General features: G+C 47.6%; 1 protein-coding gene across 1 annotated transcript in view; it reads right to left on the reverse strand.

The window, feature by feature from the left end:
* DHX8 (DEAH-box helicase 8) overlaps nt 1-21,870 on the reverse strand; it is a 276,052-nt gene that overhangs the window by 140,098 nt on the left and 114,084 nt on the right. Inside the window, exon 12 of the mRNA XM_078645297.1 lies at nt 9,023-9,204. Within this exon, the coding sequence (XP_078501423.1) occupies nt 9,023-9,204 (182 nt within the window). The remainder of the gene's footprint in view (nt 1-9,022; nt 9,205-21,870) is intronic.

Raw genomic sequence — 21,870 nt, forward strand, 5'->3', positions numbered from 1 at the left:
CTTAACGCCAAAGCGTGAAAAGAATAGAAGGCCCGAAAACAGGCCAGGACACAAACCGGATCCTCGTTGCAGGCGGAAAAGAGAAAAAACCTGAAGTAGGTGCGCCGTCATGGGAGTTGTGTATCCTCGCTGATGTCACAAACGCGGACGACGTCAGGGCGGAGTCACGTGGTGCGGTCCCCACGACGCACAGGGATGCTGTGGCAAAAAGTTTTCCAGATCCAGTCTCACGCCTGGGAATAATTCTACGTTAAGGAATCCGCGGCTAGTAGTCTCTATCAGATGCGAATTATTGGAAATAATAGTGACCACTGATGGGATAAGATAACCATGAGATTGAACATTGGAAAGTAAAGTTCTGTCACATAATTTATCATTTCAATTACAAAGCATTGCACACTAGGGTTTTGAGGTGTGGCCCTTTATAACAAACTTTGTCTTTCAATTTTAAAAACATCAAACAAATTTTAAAGTCCTCAACAGTAGAATTTCATCTTTATAGGAGGTTAAGTAGGCACAACGATGTGATTGATATCTGTATTACATACAGCAAGATCGAGACTGCTTTCCAGTTTGCTTAAGTTAAGATGTAAACATCAGGCATTGTAAAAACAAATGTCTGACCTTTGGGACCTACTGTCTTTGCCAATGCCTTTTGGCAATGCTGTTCAGCATCGGCAAGATGTTGTGCGGGTTTCCCCCAAAGATTTTTTTTTAAGTGCAATGATGCAACAGCAGCATCATGATGTAGGCATATGCATGCGTCATTATGAAAAAGAAATAGTGTGAAAAGTTATTTTTAAAATTTGCCGTCTGCTTCCCGCCTCATAAAAAAAGATGTTGGGGTGAAACAGATTAGCGGGTGAAATGTAACAGAGGGGTGGGTGGGGCAGCAAAGGGGAATATGTGGCTAGAGGAAGCATGGGGTAGCGGATGTAGAGGGGAAAGCAGCACACCTGAGTTAGCACGGGACAGGGGAACAGCGCACAAGTTAAAAAGCAACATGGAGTGTGGGCAAGGCAGGGAGTTTGGGGTGGGAGGAGCACATGAGAAAGATCTTGCAACATGAGGGACAGAACAGTGATTGGGGGCTGAAGCACATAAGGAGGAGAGTTGGAAACCTATGCACTCTCAGGGAGTGATTAACTTGTCCCCACAAAGTAATCAGTGGAAAGATAGAAGTCAGTGAGACAGACAGGTGGTAGTATAGACTCCCAACAAAATCAGAATCAGAGTGTGATGATCTGCTTTGGCATTCTCACTGTAGAAATGTAAAAGGTCTGTTGTGACCGAGTCCATGTCAATGTCTTTGTTGAACTACCTGGCATGTGAGCAGTTGTGAAACAAACTCAAGTTGGACCGCAAACTCTGAACATAGCTTGAGTTGACCATATGCACCTCACAAAATATTTTACAAATACATTATACCTAAATTTGCGAAGGGAAGTGATTGCGTTCTCATAAATAATTAATTAAACAAATGGCTAAAATATTAAGGTGAAGATTGAACAAGGAATCTTGAAGCATGTTGGACTGGGCCCTTCTGGCAGGTCCACCCCTGAAGTTTTGCTTGTTAAATGTGACCTGGGGATGGTGATTCCCACTCTGAGTGCGGGTAGATGGGTGAGGACTGCCCTCCCATAGGAATGCATGGGGAATGTGTGTGTCCCTGATAGTCCCTGGTGCGTGAGGGGTACAGGCTCGAGTCTGGTATGTATGGACTCGTGTGATTGAATGCTATAAGATGATGCATGCGGCGTGTGTGTGTCTAGAAGGGAAGTGCCACTTCTAGACATCGGTGTGTGGGTGCAGTAAGTATGCTGGCGCGTGATTGGCTGAAGCCAGCTGGGGAGCCTGACTCCAGGAGTCTGTGTGGGTCTGCCCCGGTTGTGAATGGAGAGATTAACATGCTGATGTGAGGGAGGGGCTGTGCCGGTGTCCTGTATGGGTCTGGGCTTCCCCCCACAATGCTGGCTCCACCCACCTGGGGTGCGTCTGGCCAGTAACAGGAAATTCCTTATAACCAGTTCTAGCTGGTTCTCATCCTGCCTGCCCCTTTTCAGACAAAGGGATCTCATGTATAAAAGGAGGGTGTGCCCTCTTCTCTCTTTTTTTCCTGCGTGTCCTGACTGGAACCCTGCCAGGGGCATGCTGCTGCTTGGGCTCAGGGGAAAGGCTTGCCTCCCTGAGCCCTGCCCTGCTCCTGGACTACTGAAATCCTGGAACTCCTGTGGACTCTGCTTTCTATGGCCCTAGCGCTTGGGAGCGCTTTCCTGCTATCCTAGCGCCTTGGGGCGCTTCATTCATGCTCCTAGCGCTTGGGAGCGCTTTCCTGCTATCCGAGCGCCTAGCGCTTCCCTGCTGTCCTAGCGCCTTGGGGCGCCGCCTTCCTGCTACTAGCGCTGGGAGCGCTATATCCCCCAAGCCGGTGCCCACCCGGCATTTGCCCCGTTCGTGTGGGGGGGCCCGAGGCCCCAGCGAGTGCCGACCTCGCTTGCCCTCGCTATCTTTATCGAGGGAGCCCTCTCCTCATGATTTCCCCCGTGTTCACCGCCGCAGCACGGGACCCTCGTGAGGCCCTCCCCCGGGCCGCGCTCTGATTGGCTGCCGGCCCGGGCTGTGCTGTGCTGATGACGTCTCCCCCGGCCGCGCTCTGATTGGCCGGCGGCCCGGGGAGCTGTGGAGGAGAGACAGAGAGCCGAGCATGCAGGGAGCGGCGGGAGCCTACTCCGCGCCCCTGCGTCCCCCAAGACGACTGCCGCTTCCCCCCCCCGGGCCCCCAGGAGCGAGAGGGAGCCCCGGAGAGCGAGGAGAGACCGGCGCGTCTGCCCGCCGACCGGTGAGTGCTGCAGGAGGGGAGGCGGGGCTTCGGGGCACATTGTCGGTGCCCGCCCCTCCCCTCCAGCGCGAGCACACGTGTTTAGAGGCCCGCGGGGCCCCCAGTGATGCCGGGTCCCCCGAGGGGGGGCCCCGTCTGCCCGCAGCTTTGTCCCTGGGCCCCGCTAGGCTCCGTCACGGCCCATGGGGCCCCCAGTGATGCCGGGTCCCCCGAGGGGGGCCCGCCTGCCCGCAATTTTGTCCCCAAGCCCCGCTAGGCTCCGTCCCGGCCCGTGGGGCCCCCCAGTGATGCCGGGTCCCCCGAGGGGGGGGGCCCCGCCTGCCCGCAGCTTTGTCCTGAGCCCCGAGAGGCTCCATCTATATTTTAGCTCCTGAGCCCCGAGAGGCTCCCTCTGCATTTGAACCCCCTGAGCCCCGAGAGGCTCCATCTGTACCCTAGCCCTCGAGCCCCGAGGAGGCTCCACCGTGTCCTTGCCCCATGTGCCCCGAGAGGCTCCACCACGTGGCCCATGCCCTTCCGAGCCTGCGAGGCTCCGCCCAGTTGTTCTCGAGCCCGAGAGGCTCCACCGTTTGGCGCCCTTTTTCTTCAGAGCCTGCGAGGCTCCCACAATGGCCCCATCCTTGAACTACAGCTGCCCAGTACTTCGTGGGCAGCTGCCCCGTTTAGGTTTATTGTTGGCTACCTGCAGCCTGCCCTGAACATCGTGACATTGCCTGTTGGAAGTATCGATTAATGCTAATGTGATTCTGAGAGTTACTACGTGTGGCCTTCTGATGATGCCTCTGTTTTTTTTTTTTTTTTTGTCCTCATTTGCCTACCCCTTACCTTAGAGATGCCAGCCACCTTACGAGTTCCCAACCGAGAGAGAGAACCATAAAATGATATCTCTCTCCGGCACCGGAAAGCGAAATGCTTTATTGGCGGAAGAAAACTCCCACAAGGAAGAGGGGTCTTTAGGTCTTGCACTGACTCCATCTAGGTATATTTCAACCTGTCGGACCTACAACCGTATCGAGCCCAGACCCGGTCCAAGGAGTGTTGATGGCATAATCATAGGACCCGGGGAAAGAGAAAAAAAAAAAAAAAAAAAAAAAACCCGGAACACTATCTCCACTGTACCAGGAAATCCCAAAAGGCCAAGTTACGATTGTTGCCAGCTCTCGCCATGTCCACCTTTGATGTTTCATATAGGGACATTAGCCAGTCCGAGTGTAAAGGAGCAGAATCCTCCACCCACCGTAGGCATATCTGTCTTCTAGCCAGCAAAATGGCATAGAACAAAAAGGATCTCGCCCTGCCAGAAATGCTGTCCTCTAAACCAAAGATGATAAGTGGCAGTGAAACTACTAAGGATTTATTCAGGATGGAATTTAAGGTGACCAACACTTCCTCCCAGAACCGGCCGATATTGGGGCATTCCATAAACATGTGAATGTCTGAAGCTGCTAATAAATTGCATTTGTTACATTTCTTATCTGGGAGGAATTTGGAAAGTCTCAACGGTGTTATGTATGCCCGATGGGCTGTAAATAAATGGTTGCGTCTCAGCCATGATGGTTTCACCACTTTGTACAGGAGCGAAAAAGATCTTAACCATATCGCCTCACACTGAAAGCCAGTTGCCTCTTCCCACAGCTCGTCTGGAAGAGTAAACTCCCCATCAATTTCTTCCTGCAGTTGCCAGTACCAGAAGGCCACCTCCTTACCACCCATTGGTCTTTCTAATAGCAGTTTCTCCAGCGCGCTTGATTTCCCAAAAAGTATATCTTTGCATCGCTGGGCTCTACCCCAGCTTTCCAGCTGGATGAATTTAAATCTAGAAAATGCTGGGCCTATACGTTCGTGTAATTCATCCCAAGATAGTATCGCTCCCTCTACCATTAGCTCTCCCCATCTAACAATCCCAGCCTCCTCTAATGGGGAGGATAAGCTGTCCCTTAGGCACTCCGGTAAACCTGGAGAGTCCCATATAGGAGCGAAATCCGAGTAGTAGGACAGGCCTAATCTTCGTCTAATGGCTAGCCAACCTCTGGCCCATGACTGTATAATTTTTTATCTTATTTTCTTAAAAAATTTCTGGCTTCCAAACTTATATAGAAATCCGTCAACTGGTAGATTTGCCCCGGTTAGCATGGCTTTATACTTTGTCCCCTCTGGAAGATTAGATGGCATTTTTTGTAACATCCTAGAGTAGCACAGCTGAAAGGCCCATGCATAATATACTAAATCCGGTAGGGCGAGACCCCCCTTTTCCCTTCTCCTCCTCAACTTCTTCCACGCAATTCTTGTGGATTTATAATTCCAAATAAAGGAATTAATCTCTCGCTGACATCTGTCCAACATCTTCACATCAAATCCCAACGGAATAGCACCGAAGATAAATATATACTTAGGAAGGATAGACATTTTTATTAGGTTCACCCTGCCCATTATGGAAAGTGGCAGGTGAGTCCAGGATTTCAATAGGCCCTTACATTCCCTGGACACACGATCTAAATTATTTTGGGCAATGGTATCGATATCTTGGGTGATACGGATCCCGAGATACCGCATAGAGGTGGTAATGTTTATGCCTAACCTTGGGTCCGGAATATTCCATACCATGACCTCAGTCTTGCTTGAGTTGATACTATATCCCGAGATCTTACCAAATTCTGCTGCCCTTTGAATTACAGCAGGAAAGGACAAAGCCGGATCGGAGGTAAAAATTAAGATATCATCAGCATATAATGCTGTCCGTCTCTCCCACTCCTTAAACTTAAATGATGGTATATTTTCGTCAGCTCGCAAAACATGAGCAAACGGCTCAATATATAAGTTAAAAAGGAGAGGTGAGAGCGGGCAGCCCTGCCTCGTACCTCTAGTAATCTTAAAGGGTTCTGTCAAACTTCCATTAATCAGAAGCCTAGCCGAAGGGGCGCCATAAAGCAAGGTAATAGTTCTACGAAAGCCCTTCCCGAAGTTAAACCTTTTCAATACATCATTTAGATAGGGCCAGTTGACCCTATCGAAGGCCTTTGCTGCGTCAAGAGTTAGGGTGGCCAATGGAAGGGAAAAAGCCGAGGCTATATCGATAGCCCCTACCAGATCATGTGTGAGGTCTGAAAGATGGCGCCCCTTAATAAAACCTTTCTGGTCGTGATGAATAATGGAGCCTATTACCTTTCCCAATCTTGTTGACAATATAGCGGCAAAGATCTTGTAGTCGCTATTCAACAACGATATTGGTCTGTAAGAACCACAGTCTGATACGTCCTTCCCTGGCTTGGGAATGAGAACAATTGTGGCCTCCCCCCACGATTTTGGTGGTAATTTTCCTTCCCCAAGGATACCGTTAAAAAGAGTTGTCAATACTTGGATGATATTCTCCCCCAAAACTTTATAGATCTCCCCAGGAAGGCCATCTGGACCAGCTGCCTTCCCTTTTTTTATCTGCCGTATTGCTTCCCTTACTTCTGTCTCCGTTATTGCTGTCTCTAATGATGATGCCTCTGTTATGTTATGTGCTTGTCCTTCCTTCCCTCCTAGATATCCTAGGTCGCATATATATGGCTTCTGGTTGGAGTGAGTTCTACTGCTAGTTCTATTAAGCTCCAGGTTGTGATGTGTTCTAATGCTAAGCTCCTGGTTGTTAGGTGTTCTAGTGCTAGTTCTAGGAAGCTCCCAGGGGTTATGTGTTCTAATGCCAGTTCCATCATGTGCATATCCCTGGCAGTGGTCCCCTGGCCCTGCCCTGTATATAGTCCCTTGTAAACCCTGCCCGTGCCCCTGGCACCTTGTAAGTTGCGTATTCCTGTCTAAGTGTGTTCTTCAATACAAAAGCTCTTTTTCCTATATATCTTGTGTGGAGTCCTTTTGTGGGGGGCCCGGGAGGTTGTTGCTGGGGGTGCGGGCGCAAATGCTTTACACATGACCTCCGAGATAGGCCTGACTGCTCGTGCCAAGCTACCGAGGGGGTGAGCAGGGGTTGTCTTGGCGGGTGACTTCCCTACCCTAACTAGAAATGGTGATTTCTGCCTGGCCTTGGCACAAGCCTCGGCCAACCAGGGATCCCATTTCTAACAAAGCACTTCTGTTTTTAACTCAAGGACCAAAAACTTCACCGCCTGTGTGATGGATTGGAAGGCACTTCTTCCAATAAGATCACGGCTGTGCTGCAGGCTTGGAGACACTGTTTATAAAGTATTTTTATTTTATGGCTCTTCCCCAATGTTCTGAGCAATGTGAATCTAAAAAACACAAACTAAGTTGTTGTACATAACTGGTAGTTCTGAAATAACTTTTATGTTCAGCAACTCTTTCATAGATTTGAAATAGTATGTCAAAGAGATCCTACAGTGACAGGACAAAGGAGATTAGAAAGTCAAATTTTTCTCTACCACGTAAGCTAGTACAACAGTAAAAAGTATATACAAATTTGGAAAAAGTGTGCATCCCTTATTCTGTACAATTCCTAATAGTTAAGAAAAAGTTTACAGATCACTCCCTATGCTTCACAAATGTCTACATGAAGAAAGAAAATTAAATTACGGACAAGTTGCAGACCGTTTTGGGCAAACCCAAGGTGGGCTTTGTCTTTGGAGGGTAGGGGGGCCATGCTGGCACTATTGGCCTACTACAAATCGGGCTAGGGGTCATGGGTTCAGTGGTGGTTTCCGATGTCTAGTTTGCAGCAGTCCGGAGTCCTCACAGTTGTTTTGGAGTGCCTGCAGGATACAGAAAGCCGCTCTGCTACTCCACAGTAGTGTCTGGGTCTTTGTTGAAGGTAGCCAGTCCTCCCAGGCTTTCAGAGGCTCAACAGGAGCAGGACAAGACGTCCTTGGTTCAATCTGGCAGGAACAGCAGACAAGCCGGCAGGGTTGGTGCCAAGTCGATGCTTTCTCCACAATCCGTGCTGCTCACGGCTCTTAGATGTCTTTCTTCTTCTTAGGTCGGCAGGAATCAGATTTCCAGCTGACAGTGCTGTATCCCTAAATACTAGATTTAGGGGTGTTAGGGGAGTATAGGTAAGTAGCCAACCCTGGGGTCACTAAGCCCCCTATATGACCATTTCCTGTGGGGGGTGGGCATAAACCGGTCTCAGAGTTCCTAATTCTGCTATCACCAAGATGGCAGACTTTTACATTTCTTATCCACATCAGTTAGTCCATCTTAGGGATGGAACTAGCCTGAAGGTGGTCATGCCTCTCTGACTACTAATTGTCCCGCCTGTTCTGGCGCTAGCCAGGGGGGTTGGCATCCCCTCACCTCTGAGGGAAGCCAGATTTGCATAACCAAGGCAATGGGCTCTTTGAAACTCCCTGCCTTGGAATGCTAATTTGCTAGCCTTCCAGGAGAAGGTGTAAAACACCTCCATCCAGAGCAGGCATAGTTCCTGACCTCCTGAGAATGTGTACTCTTACCCCTGGGGGTCAGAAACTAGTCTGTGGTGGCAAGCTGGACTGTACCAGTCAGCCAGCACACTAGAGGGCTGGTAGGTTTCAGGGGTGGGTAAAGGTTGTATAGAGTGATACTTTTGTGTGTCGTGTGTGTGTGTGCGTGGGAGAAGGACAGCTAAAGATTGTGTAAGGAAGGAGAGCCCTTATATTTGTGACCCATGCCTCACTCATTAGTGACAATAGCCCTGTCTTGCTCCTCCCAGTTACTGCTCCTCCCAGTTACTGATGTGATGTGTACACCAGCAGCTGTGTTTGTGTGTCTGCTGTTTCCATGGTAACCAGGTAGTGGTGCTACAGGGAGGGCCCAGCAACAGGTGACTCAGTATTTCACCTGCGTTGTCTGGTAGGCTGCGACCTAAAAGGGAGTTAAGGAGAATACATATTGAAGTATGGAGTAAAGCAGATCAGGAAGTCAAAGGTATTGTGTTGAAAGGCAAGGATACAAATGTGTCTACCACTGGATTCAGTATACCTTAGGAGGTCTTAAGTCCAAGATTGGAAATCTCTACATATGGACATTTGGTGCATTATAAATACCAGATGCACAGGCTGTTACCAAACCTGATGCCACTGATGGTCTCACAATAGTTTCCTTAATTGCTTTGCTTTACTCCAGATGCATTTTTTGGAATATGGCTATTATGTCTACTTTAGAATGGTCAAAAACCCGAGGGGGAGGCGTTGCCCATTGACACTTTTAGGTCTCGTGTGCGCTCTAAATGACCTGATCACTTTCTTTTCTCACCTGAATCAGCTGCTCCTTTAACCTGTAGATGGGTAGACTCTCTCTCTGCTCCAAGATGGACATCTGTGTCTTCTTACCATAAGATGCTTTGTTGCCACCAAACGCATGTTTCTTCCATTCTGGAATATCATTGGGCATCATCCCGATACCCCTCATATTCGCTGCAATCTGCCTCCCATCCACTGAAAAACAAGATAGTACCTCACAATTTTCAACATTTAAAGGAAAATATAGTTTATTGCTTAAATATTTATAGATTAACTTGTGCATATCATGTGATCCAGCGGTTGAATTGGAAAGGCCAGTTGTTCTTTTCAAAAGGTTTTAAAATTGTGGACATCTGGTGTTAGGCACCAACTTTATATTGTGGTTTATATATCTTCTTTTAGGCACCTACCATAAACGTTTATTTGAGAGATACAGGTGAGAGCTGTATAACTGCATGGAGAGGTAGATGAGCCACATATGAATCTAGAACGATTCAAGGTGAGCAATTCTTGTTAGTAATAATTTGCAGCATGAGAACTTTATAGATCACCATATCGTGTTTACCAAGGTGATACGTCTGTATTTTACATAAAACCTATGTTTAATACATTTTGAACACTGCACACAGCACCTGTGAATCCATTTTTGTACTTGTGCAAATGCAGCGCCTTGTAAATATATGTGCTGAACTACAAAGTAGCTCCCATAGTTGCATATAACAATGTAAAATTCCTTTTCTACAACTGCACACTGTACAATGCAGCTAGTCAATCTAGTCTTGTTAACAGCCAATGCCTTGCTAGAGCTAATGAAGGAGGCAAATATCTGTGTGGCATTTAAGATTCAAGTTGTGTTTGGACGATACATCAAAACCCATATGAATAAAACATTTTCTCTTGACTGGATTGTAGATATTTGAAAAAGAGAGTAAGATAACTGTAGTTAACAGTAAAACACAAATGTACTTTAGGTATAAGGATCAAGTGTGTCTACAAAGTTCACTCTGAAACTGAGATTGATTTGCAGTTAAAGCTTGCACTAGAAACCCATACTATATGGAATGGTCCATACTGCTTAAGCATTCAACATTAGAACATTAGAATATGAGTTGTAGGACAAGGTTTCACTGCAAAGTAAAGGTCTAATATAAGTATGTAGCCTAATGTGGCTTTTATGCTAAAGACCAATGTACTGATATGGAAAGTTTAACAGAAGCATTTGAATAGCCACGGCCTAGGTGAAAGATGCGAAAACAGAATCCCTCTTTGTACATCTAAGAAATGTCATCAAAGCCGGTCAGAGTCCTGGATCATACACCATGCTTATGTATTTTCCCAAATTTCAAACCAAAATACTAAGACTCTGCCATGAATATAAAACATTTCAGAAATTGAAGATTCACATGAATAATGTCCTTTTCGATATCTGTCCAAATTGTTTGACCATTTCCATTTGGACTTTCAGGATGGACTGAAGTAAGGTAAACAGCTCTATCAAAATATAATTTTCCATCCATCTCAGCAAAGCCCATGCTACTGTGTGCCCTGGCCTAACATGGGAGATCTGACAGAGGCAAAACTTAAGATCCAGCAGGTAATTACATAGACGAAGCACTACAAATCAAATGATCAAGCTTTTGGCTACAGTCACATATGTTATGTGACTGTAGCAAAAAGCTTGCATCCATTAAAATTCACTCAAATGTTCTTCAGTGCCTCAATGAAGAGGACTATGAATGAGTCTGTTGCAACATATTACCCAAAGTATCGATCATTAAAATTAATGAATAATATTGTTCATAATTATTGATTAGCCTGCAACTCAAAAATCACTCATTTGTAGGAGAATTTTAAACAACCATTTTAGTTTTGACGAGAATTTTTTTTTTCTTCCAAGTTACACTGAGTTAACAGGATTAGCTACATCACTTGGAAATGAACCACATTATGGCATGCCAACAGTCAAAACTGATTTCTGAAAAAAACTAAGAATTATGTGTTGATACTAGGGCTAGTTTACCAAGTTTATGTAATCATCAGTTGGCTTCTGAAATTCTAACTTCCTGTCCAGATAAAGTTCCTATTGGTGAGACAAAGAGGACCTGGGTTCTATGTCAGGACCTTAGGCGAGGATTACTCTCCACTTTTATTAACAGCAGCCATTAGAAAATCACAATAACAGACTTAATTTCCCACAAACCTAGGGGAAAAAGTTATAGTTCAAACTTTAACATTTCCAATCACTTGGCTCAACAGTATCTCCATAGTCCCTGGTCGCAGATTCTGCTGCCTCCTCTTTCTTCGCTGCTCCAGCAGCCTAGTTAAGTGCTCTGTCCTGTTTCTTTCCTGCAGTTTGATAAACACTAAATGGGTTTGTGAATAATGTTTACTGGGGTATTTATGTTCATTTGGTTCGCCAGTCGCTCCTCCACTGCCGCTTTGCTCCTCCAACCACTAGAGTAAGCCACCTGCTGTACATGCCTGCCGCATCTCGCTACCCCAAGCCGTCCCGTTTGAGGGAAATCACAGTGCAGCGGGCCGGGTGCTCAGCTCATCAGTTTCCAAACAGCCCGTTTGCCTGGAGCGAGACACCCTGATTGGGTCTGTAATATTAAGCGCCTACTGCGCTTGTCTCATCAGCAGACACTGGTCCAGGCGAGTCCATTAGCACTACAGTGTGGAAGGGGTGTGATGTATACCTGGGTTTCTATCTATGGCTGGTAGATCCTCACCCTTTAAAATCCCTCTAACACTAGCTGGGACCCCCAGCATGGGTGCCACTACCTACCTGTGCCTTTTTTCTTTGCCTCGGATTAGAATGAGTGATGCGGAAGAGACATATGCAAAGGAGGATAGCATCACCTACCTCCCCATAGAGGACCACATCTGTGAGGTCATATATGCCTCAATTTCTAAGTCGGTCTTGCAGGTGGTGACACTAGTTTTTAATAAAGAATGTCTTGTCTGTGATGTTGTGGACTCGTGACAGCTGTACTCTTTCGTTGTAAGCATGTACAGATGGCTGTAACCTTCGATTGTAAGCATATTCCAGATATAGTTTCATACACTTCTGTTCCTTTTCCTCTAGGATCTGATGGGTCGAAACAAGATAAAAAGAAATTGCTATCCATCTGTAGTTGCAGTAAGAAAGGGGAGGTGATAGGAACAGCACCACGTTACTATGGAAATGCTGTGGAACCTAGTGAATGGACAATTACTTTTTCCCCAAAGGTTGTGGGAAATGGAGTTTGTTATTGTGGCTTTCTAATGGCTGTTGTTAATAAAAGTGGAGAAAGAACAGCATAATCCTTGCTTCCGTGTCCTTAAAATTAAAAGTTTCCCTTACAATAGCAATGAAATTTTACATTACCTTTGTGTTATTGGTGGGATAGCTTGGCTATTATGGGAAGGTCGTAGGCCTTGAACATAGCCTTATTATGAAAGTGGGAAAGTGTGATTATTTGAAGATAAGAGTCAAGAATTTTGATCAATGGCAAAATGTATTTACTACTGCAGAATCTCTGATCATCATAATTCAAGGGAGACTGCAGGAGGTAAGGTTAAGCTTCTTTTGACCGAAAAGCTGTAAAAGCTCTTTAAGCCTCTAGCTTAAATGAATGTCCCTAAGGACATGTTCTTACTAATGAGGAAGGCACTTTTTTGCTTGCTTCAACCCCTCCCATGCCTGGGACAAAGTATCAGTCTGTTGGGGAAAACGGTTTGCATGCTGAGGAACTAGACTCCTACAAGCCTTGGTGCTTTAGGTGAGATGATCCTGTGCCACAGGAAGCTACTGATCAGTTAAAAGTATAGCAAGCTAACTGGTGTGCTCAAAGGTTGACAAAAGCTGTATCAGTTAGGTGGTCTGCGGCCATCTTCTGATGGATCCAGTGTCCCAAGGACTTCGGTGCTTAGAATCTAAACAGTTATGTTATGTTATCGGAGGTTTTATTGAGCGCTCAGCTACTCAAACAAGAGTGTCCCGGCGCTATCAGACCTAACACAGCAAAACCCCAGTGGCAGGGGAGAGATCAGAGAACGAACAACCACGTTTTCAGCTCTTTCCTGAATGAGGCCAAATTCTCGCTCTTTCTCAGAGCGAGTGGCAGAGCATTCCATGCCCGTGGCGCCAGATATTTAAAGGACCGACCTCCCATCCGCGCACGTCTGATTGCCAGGACCGTGGCCAGTGTCAACGCGGCAGAGCGTAAAGCTCTAGATGGATGGTGAAAGCCAACTCTCTTCCTCAGATAGAGAGCCCCGGTGCCATGGAGAGCCTTAAACGCTATGGTAAGAGCCTTAAACTTAATGCGTTTCCGGATTGGCAACCAGTGAAGGGATTTCAACAATCCCGTGGCATGAGAACTGCGGCCAAGGCCAAAGATTGCACGCGCCGCCGCGTTCTGCACTACCTGCAGGCGAGATAAAAGATATTCCGGCAGGCCGAGGTAGAGCACATTTGCGTAATCCAGCCTTGATCCGACCAAGGCTTGCACCGTTATTTTCCTATGAGCAATAGAAAGGAGAGGGAGGAATTTTCTCAGCATTTTTAGAATCCCAAAACACTGTCCAACCAGACCAAGAATCTGTGGTTTCAGTGAGAGACAGTTGTCCATCTTGATTCCAAGATTCTTCGCTACCGCAGAATCAGTGGAAGGTGGGTACATCCCAGCTGGCCACCATGCCTTCCAACCGGGATCAGAAGGGCACCCAAAGAAGAGGAGCTCAGACTTATCGGAGTTGCATTTCAACTGGTTGAGTTGAAACCAGGCAAATACCCCCCCCCAAGCAGTTCTTAATGCTGTCTCCATCAAAGTCCGAGTTCCGTCTGCATGTGAATAGAAGCTGGCTGTCATCGGCGTACGAGACAATCTGGGCGCCAAATGACTCTGCCAGTGCCGCGAGAGGGGACATGTAGATGTTGAAAAGAGTGGGGCTCAAGATCGACCCCTGGGGAACTCCCACCTCCAGAGACGGCACTGCAGCAGAGTACGGAGGCGCCCAGACTGTCTGTTGTCGGTTGGATAGAAACGACTCAAACCATCTGAACACCGTTCCCCGAACACCAATCTCCAAGAGTCTTGCCAGGAGGCGGTCATGGGGAACGGTGTCAAACGCAGCCGATAGATCTAATAACACGAGCAGTGCCTTCCCTCCATTGTCAAGGACTTCCTTAATGGCCTCCGACACCTCCAACAGTGCCAATTCGGTACTCAGGCTTGCCCTGAAACCGGACTGGGTATGATGCAAGATCTCATGTGACTCTACAAAGTCAGCCAGGACCTCATGCACGTGTTTTTCGGCCACCTTGGCCAGGCCCGGAAGCAGTGATATAGGCCGATAATTCACATGAATACTGGGGTCCAGGGACGTTTTTTTTAAATGAGGGAGAACCATCGCCTGTTTCCACGCTTGCGGCACAACTCCCGTTACCAGAGACCGATTTATAATCGGATTAACAATTGGGTTAACGATGTATGCTGTTTTCGCTTGAAACTTGGCGGGGCATGGATCCAATGGGGAGCCGGATCTCATTTTAGACAGAACAGTGAACAACAAACATGAAGAAATCCAAGTTAATTGAAGTACTGCAGGGACCTTTTGGCCTTGGTATCAATGGAGCTAAACCCCACCCCAGCCCCCAATTCTCTTCAAGCAAAGAGAGGTCTCTGAAACTGTCCCTGCCGAAACTAGTAGCAAAATCAATACCAAAAAGAAAATGCAGCAGCCAAATTAAATGAGTTCATGAGAGTCACACCGGCCACTAAGAGAGCATTGGGGACTATACTTCTAGTGCACTTCTGCTCTCCAACTGCCAATTTTTATCCTTTATGGTGCAGGATTTCTTTTTCTTCTTACCAGATTTTATTTATTTATTTTTATTTATTTAAGCTTGTATCGCGCACAGCTACCCACAATGGGTTTCCCGGCGCCAGGGATAGACTGTAGAAGAAAGAGGGAGTGTCACCTTTACTTGAGGCCTCAGCCGACTATTGGTCACGCTTAGTAAAGAGCAGGGTCTTCAGAGCCTTACGGAAGCGGAACAGGTTGGTCTCAGATTTTAATGCCAATGGGAGGGAGTTCCAGTATTTAGGACCCAGAGTGGAAAAGGAGCGGCCTCCCATTTTTGTCAGCTTCCATCTTGGTACTGTGAAATTGCCAGTGTCCGATGACCTTAGTGAGCGCAGGGGTCTGTAGGGCTTTACCAGCCCCATAACATATACTGGGGCGCTACCCTGCTTAGCCTTGAACATGTAGCAGAGTGCCTTGAATTTAACACGTTCTGGGATGCTCAGCCAATGGAGGTCGCGCAAGGCGGCAGTGGCTGAGGAGCGTCTGGGGACGTTCTTTAGCAGGCGCGCGGCCGCATTTTGCACCACCTGCAGCACGTGTATAGTGGCTTTATCTGCACCCAAGTAAAGAATGTTGCCATAGTCCAGGCGTGATGTTACAAGTGCCTGGACCACAGTTCTGCGAGAGGAAAGGGGGAGCATCCACAAAATCTTGTGAAGCCACCGCAAGGTTGAAAAGCAGATGGCTGAAACCTTAGTAGCCTGTTGTCTCATAGTTAGCCTGTCGTCAATAATGACACCCAGGTTACGAACTGCAGTAGAAGGTGTAGGCGCATTTCCCAGTTCGATGGGCCAGTGGCGGGGACCCCATAGATGTTTGTTCTGTCCCAGAATGACCACCTCGGTCTTCTCCCCATTCAGTTTGAGACAATTTCTCCGCATCCAATCGGCCACAAGAGTGAGGCCCGACCTGAGTGCGGAGATGTTGTTTACGTCTCTCCCTGATAAGGAGAAGACGATCTGGGTGTCATCTGCGTAGGAAAACAGGGTTAGCCCAGCTTGTTCGACTATGGTTGCCAAGGGTTTAACGTAAATGTTAAATAATAAAGGGCTAAGAATTGAGCCCTGGGGGACGCCGTGGGTGGATGGACAGATGGCGGAGGCTGCTTTAGAAGAAAACACTTGGAAGCTTCGATCGCTAAGGAAAGACACCAGCCAGGCCAAGGCCTGGCCTGCCACACCTAGAGATTTCAGAGAGTCAGTGAGGATGGAATGTGACACGGTGTCGAAGGCTGCGCTCAAATCCAGCAGGATGAGCGCCATGGTGTTTCCCTGATCGACACCGTGCCTAAGACTCTCTGTCACCCCCAGGAGGGCTGTCTCAGTTGAGTGCCTAGGCCGAAAGCCCGACTGAGAAGGATGGAGAAAACCAGTGTTTTCAACCAGTTTGGAGAGCTGAGAGTTTATGTGTCTCTCCAGTATTTTTGAGAAGATTGGCAGCAAAGATATAGGGCGAAAGTTAGCAGGATTTAAAGGATAAGAATAAGATAAATATTTATTTATTTTATATATATAATATTATATATAATATATAATATATAATATATATAATAATAAAATAATATATTATATATAATAATATTATATATATAAAATATATATTTAAATAATAAATATAAATAAATATATATATATATAAAAAATAAAATAAAAGATAAGAAAATGGTCAGGGAATATTCACCACGACATGGCTTTTAGTGTGCTTTTAGGCATTTTTATTTTATATTGAAACTCTTTGAAGTTAAACAGTGTAAGGGGTATTTATCCTACTGGGACTATTTATCTTCAGTTCATTACATTTTAATATTATTCCATGAACTTTTGAGGGTCATTTAAACCATGACCTACTTCAACTGAACTGCTGTTTTGCCTTATTTAAAAATGAATATGCTACTTACCAGTATGCATCTGTTCTTGGCATGTAGGGCTGCTGACATTCATATCTATAGCATAGATCGCCGCCTAGTGTTGGGTCCGGATGATTGCACATTGTTGTCCTGGAAGAGTCTTCGAAGTATCACGAGATAGATCCCCTGGACTACAGTGCGCATGGGCATCGACTCCATCCCCAGATTGTTTTTAGCAATTGTGGCGAAGATTGAGTGTAACAGTGTGAGCGATGGCCATGCTAAGAGTAAGTGTAAATTCTGCAGCCACTACAGGCGCCGGGGAGGAGGGTGGGCGATATGAATGTCAGCAGCCCTACATGCCAAGAACAGATGCATACTGGTAAGTAGCATATTCAGTTCGAGGCATGTGGCCTGCTGAATTCATATCTATAGCATAGAATATATAGCAGTCCCTCCATTAGCGGCGGCCGCCTGTGCCAGCTGCAGACGTTTGAAAAAGTGTCTTTAGAACAGCCTGCCCTACAGCTGCTTGGAGTGCACATCTACACATTAGTGTTTCGTAAATGTGTGTGGGGTAGACCATGTGGCTGCTCTACAAATGTCTTCTAAAGGGATATTTCCAAGGAAAGCCATGGAGGCCCCCAACTTACGGGTGGAGTGGGCTTAGCCTTTTGATAGCAAATCTGAATACACTTAACGATCCACCTGGCTATACCTGCCTTGGAAATGGGGTTGCCCTTGTGTTGGGCAGAAAAGGCAACAAAGAGTTGTTTCGTTTTCCTAAAATCTTTGGTCCTATCAATGTAGTACATCAAAGCTCGTTTGACGTCAAGAGTGTGGAGCATTCTTTCAGCCACTGTCTCTGGATTTTGGAAGAACACAGGCAGTTCAATAGTCTGATTGACATGGAACTGTGAAACTACCTATGGAAGAAATGTAGGGTTAGTGCGCAGCACCACCCGGTTGGAGTGAATTTGTAAGAATGGTTCTTGTACAGTGAGCGCTTGGAGCTCACTAACACGTCGCAGAGACGTAATGGCTATAAGGAAAGCCACTTTCCATGTTAAGAACTGAATCTCACATGAATGTAGAGGCTCAAAAGGTGGACCCATCAGTCGGGTGAGTACCACATTAAGATTCCATTCAGGAGCAGGTGGGGTCCTGGGAGGAATGACTCGTTTGAGCCCTTCTAGAAAAGCTTTAATGGCAGGCACTCGGAAAAGGGAGAGATGCTGCCTGTTTTGGAGAGCAGCCGCTATGGCGGATACATGTATCCGAATGGAAGCATATGCCAGATTGCATTTGTAAAGATGCAACCGATAACAAATGATGTGCGTGGACGCGTCAAGTGGGTCAATGTCGTGGTCCACGCAATAAATGACAAACCGCTTCCATTTAGCTGCGTAGCATGCTCTGGTGGTGGGCTTTCTTGCCTCCAGTATGATATCCATGCAATCAGGAGGTAAGTTGAGGTAGCCAAACTCTAAGACCTCAGGAGCCAGATCGCCAGGTTGAGCTGTTGCGGATCTGGGTGCTGAATGTCGCCATGGCTCTGCGTCAAAAGTCTGGGTGTGAGGTGCAGCCTTTGATGCGGTACCACGGAAAGTTCTAGAAACGTGGTGTACCATGGTTGGCGGGCCCACGTTGGAGCAACCAGGATGAGCGTCATCGAGTGTTGCTTTAGCTTTCGTGCCACCAGCGGTATTAGAGGTGCTGGGGGAAAAGCATACGCAAATTTGCCTGACCAGTTCATCCATATCGCATTGCCCTGCGACTGTGGGTGCGGGAACCTGGCGGCAAAGCTTTGGCATTTGGCGTCTTCCCTTGTGGCGAACAGGTCTATCTCTGGATGACCCCACTGCTGGAAGTACGCGTGGAGCACTGATGGATGTGTCTCCCACTCGTGCATTTGGTGGCTGTACCTGCTGAGCAGGTCTGCCATCTAATTGTCCTTGCCCGGGAGGTGTTTCGCCATGAGGAAGATGTTCTTCTGAATGGCCCACTTCCACATGCTCTGAGCCAGGTGAGACAACTGTGGAGAGTGTGTACCTCCCTGCTTTTGAATGTAGTACATGGCTGTCATGTTGTCCGTCCGGATCAACACGACTTTGTTGCACAGATGTATCTTGAATGCCTTCATTGCCATGAAGATTGCCATCAGCTCTAGGTGGTTGATGTGCATCTTCTTTTGCTGTGTCGTCCATAGTCCCTGCACTGTGTAGTGGAGTACATGAGCTCCCCAACCCTGGAGAGAAGCTTCCGTTGTTAGGATGATCTGTGGAACAGGCTCCTGGAACGGTCGGCCCTTGCAAAGGTTGTGTGGATTCCACCAATGCAGAGAGTTGTATGCCCGACCGTTCACCAACACTAGGACTTTCAACTGTCCGTGAGCCTGATTCCACTTACGTGCCAAGCACTCTTGAAGCGGACGCATATGTAGTCTCGCGTGCGGGACTATGAAGATGCAGGAGGCCATCATGCCTATCAACTGCATGAACACTCGTGCCTGAAGCGAGTGTTGCATTCTGAATTTCTGGATCAGCAATTGAATGCTGTTGATCCTCAGTGAATTTGGCTGTGCTGTGGCTGCCAGAGTGTTTATTGTTGCGCCTAGATACTGCCGCACATGGGTGGGCTGAAGGTGTGACTTTGGATAATTCAGTGAGAATCCCAGATTGTGAAGAAGGTGAATGGTGTGGGACATGTTTGCAGCGCACTACTGGGCCGACTTTGCTTGGACAAGCCAGTCGTCCAGCTAAGGGTAGACGTGAACGTTTTGTCTCCTGAGGTGCGCAGCCACTGTCGCCAGGCATTTCGTGAACACCCTGGGCGCTGTGGTCACTCCGAAAGGGAGGACCTTGAATTGGTAATGCTGATTCTGAATGGTGAATCTGAGGTATTTTCTGTGTGACGGATGTAGTGGAATGTGAAAATATGCGTCTTTTAGATCTAATGTTGCGAGGAAATCCCCTTGATTGAGCAACGGAAGAACCTGCTGCAACGTGAGCATATGAAAGTGTTCTGAGAGAATGTACTGGTTTAGGGGCCTGAGGTCTAGTATGGGTCGCAGGGACCCGTCTTTCTTTGGGATCAAGAAGTACAGGGAGAACACTCCCGAGCCTCTTTGTTCCAGTGGCACGAGCTCGATTGCCCCTTTTTGCAGCATGACGAGCACCTCTTGCTGCAATAAGTGCAAATGCTCTGTTGACATAGGACGGTGCTTTGGGGGGATGTTGGGTGGAGTGGATGTTAACTCCAGACAATAACCGTACTGGATACGTTTTCTGCCCCACCTGTCTGTGGTGATGGATTTCCAGACTGGCAGGAACTGTTGGAGTCTCCCCCAGACAGGTGTTGTATGGTCGGGGGGCAGTAAGAAGGGATCACAGTTTGTTGGCGGCGGAGGATCGGGAGTTGATGTTTCCACGACCTCTGCCCTTGGTGCTGTTGCCGCGATATCCGCCTCTACTCTGCTTGTTGTAAGAGGTTTGTGCACCACTTTTAGTGTACTGTGTTTGCTGGGACATCTGGCCTCTAGAAACACCTCTATTGCTTGAGCGACGAAAAGTACTACCCCTGAACTGCTGGGACTGGAGAGCCCCCATAGACTTCGCAGTCTCGGTGTCTTTTTTGATTTTTTCCAGGGTGGTGTCCAAATAAGTGATCAGGGTTTACAGGCTGATTGAGGATGGTGGTCTGTATCTCCGGTTTGAACCCGGAGATTCTGAGCCAGGCTTGACGCCGCAACATTACACTTGCGTTAATGGCCCTGGCCGCGGTGTCCGCTGCGTCCAGTGCACACTTAATAGAAGCATTTGAGATGAGTTTCCCTTCTTGAATGAGCATCTCTGCTGCCTCCTTATACTCATCTGGCAAGTGTTGTAACAGGGTTTCAAGTGTATCATAGTGTGCCCTGTCATATCTGGCCAAGAGCGCCTGCGTGTTAGAAATACGCCAGATATTGGCCGCTTGAGCCGCCACCCTCTTCCCTGATGCCTATAGCACCTTAGATTCCTTGTCAGGGGAGGAGCATCACCAGTAGTCTGTGAATTTGCCCTCTTCCGGGCATTAGAAACAACCAGGGAGTCCAACGGCAACTGGCCCTTGATGTAGGTAGGGTCGCCAGGTGCCGGCTTGTACTTTTTTTCAATTCTGCGGTTTATAACCCTGGCACGTGTGGGTTCTTAAAAAATGTCCGCAGCATGTTTCAAGACACCCTTCAGCATTGGCAGAGTCTTGACAGTCTTTTCAGAGGTGGAAAAGGTATCAAACAGGAAGTCCACTTCAATAGGGTCAGCATGCAGCTGGACGTCGTGATTCTTAGCTGCCCTCTCAATTAGTGCATTAAATGCCGCAGAATCCTCAGTAGGGGAGGTTTTGACAGTATATACTTGAGTGTCCGGGGCAGTTTGCGGATCCCCTGGGTCCCCAGCATCTGCCCATGTGTCATGGTGATCCTCCGGATCAGTGTCGGCAGGGTAGTTGTACTCCTCATCGTCCCCATCCCCAGCCTCCACATCGGAGTAAGTGGTCGAGATTGAAGCAGTGTCCTGAGCACGTGGAGTAATCAGTTCAACAAGAACTGGGGAATCCGTAGAAGCCTTTTTCCTCTTTAAAGGAATTGTGTAGGACTCCATAGGCTGTGCCGGTGTGATCTTTCGCTCGTAGATGGAAAGTTTACCTGTGTCTGCGTCGATAAATTGTTCCGACTGCTCCTCCAGTAGGGGTTGTCGATGCTTTGTGCCTACAACTGCAGGGGTAGGCTTCGGCCCCGTGGACACCTTCATGGACGTGTCGATGACCGTCCTGGGCGCGAACGCCTTCGGCGGCAGCGTGAACTGGATCGGCGCCGTTGACTTTTGCGGCTTGGCTGCGGGCTTCGGGGTGGAAGTATCCTTCGGTTCGACCGCGGAAGCCTTGTCCTTGATGCGTTGCAATGAGTCCGACACCTGCTTTGTGAAGGATGCGGACGGTTTCGTCGACCCGACAGGTGTTCTCGATCCACCACCATGTGCAGACTCGAGGGCGACAGTGCTTCTGGCCTTTTCGGGCCGAGGTGCAGGATCGACAGCTTTCGGAGCTCCGAGTCCTCTGTCTGTGTCGACGGCCTTCGGCGGCCTTGAAAAGCGGTTTCGATGGCCCAGTCTTTGGCTCGACGC

The sequence above is a fragment of the Lissotriton helveticus genome, chromosome 5_1 (assembly GCF_964261635.1).
Source record: "Lissotriton helveticus chromosome 5_1, aLisHel1.1, whole genome shotgun sequence".
NCBI classification, from domain to species: domain Eukaryota; kingdom Metazoa; phylum Chordata; class Amphibia; order Caudata; family Salamandridae; genus Lissotriton; species Lissotriton helveticus.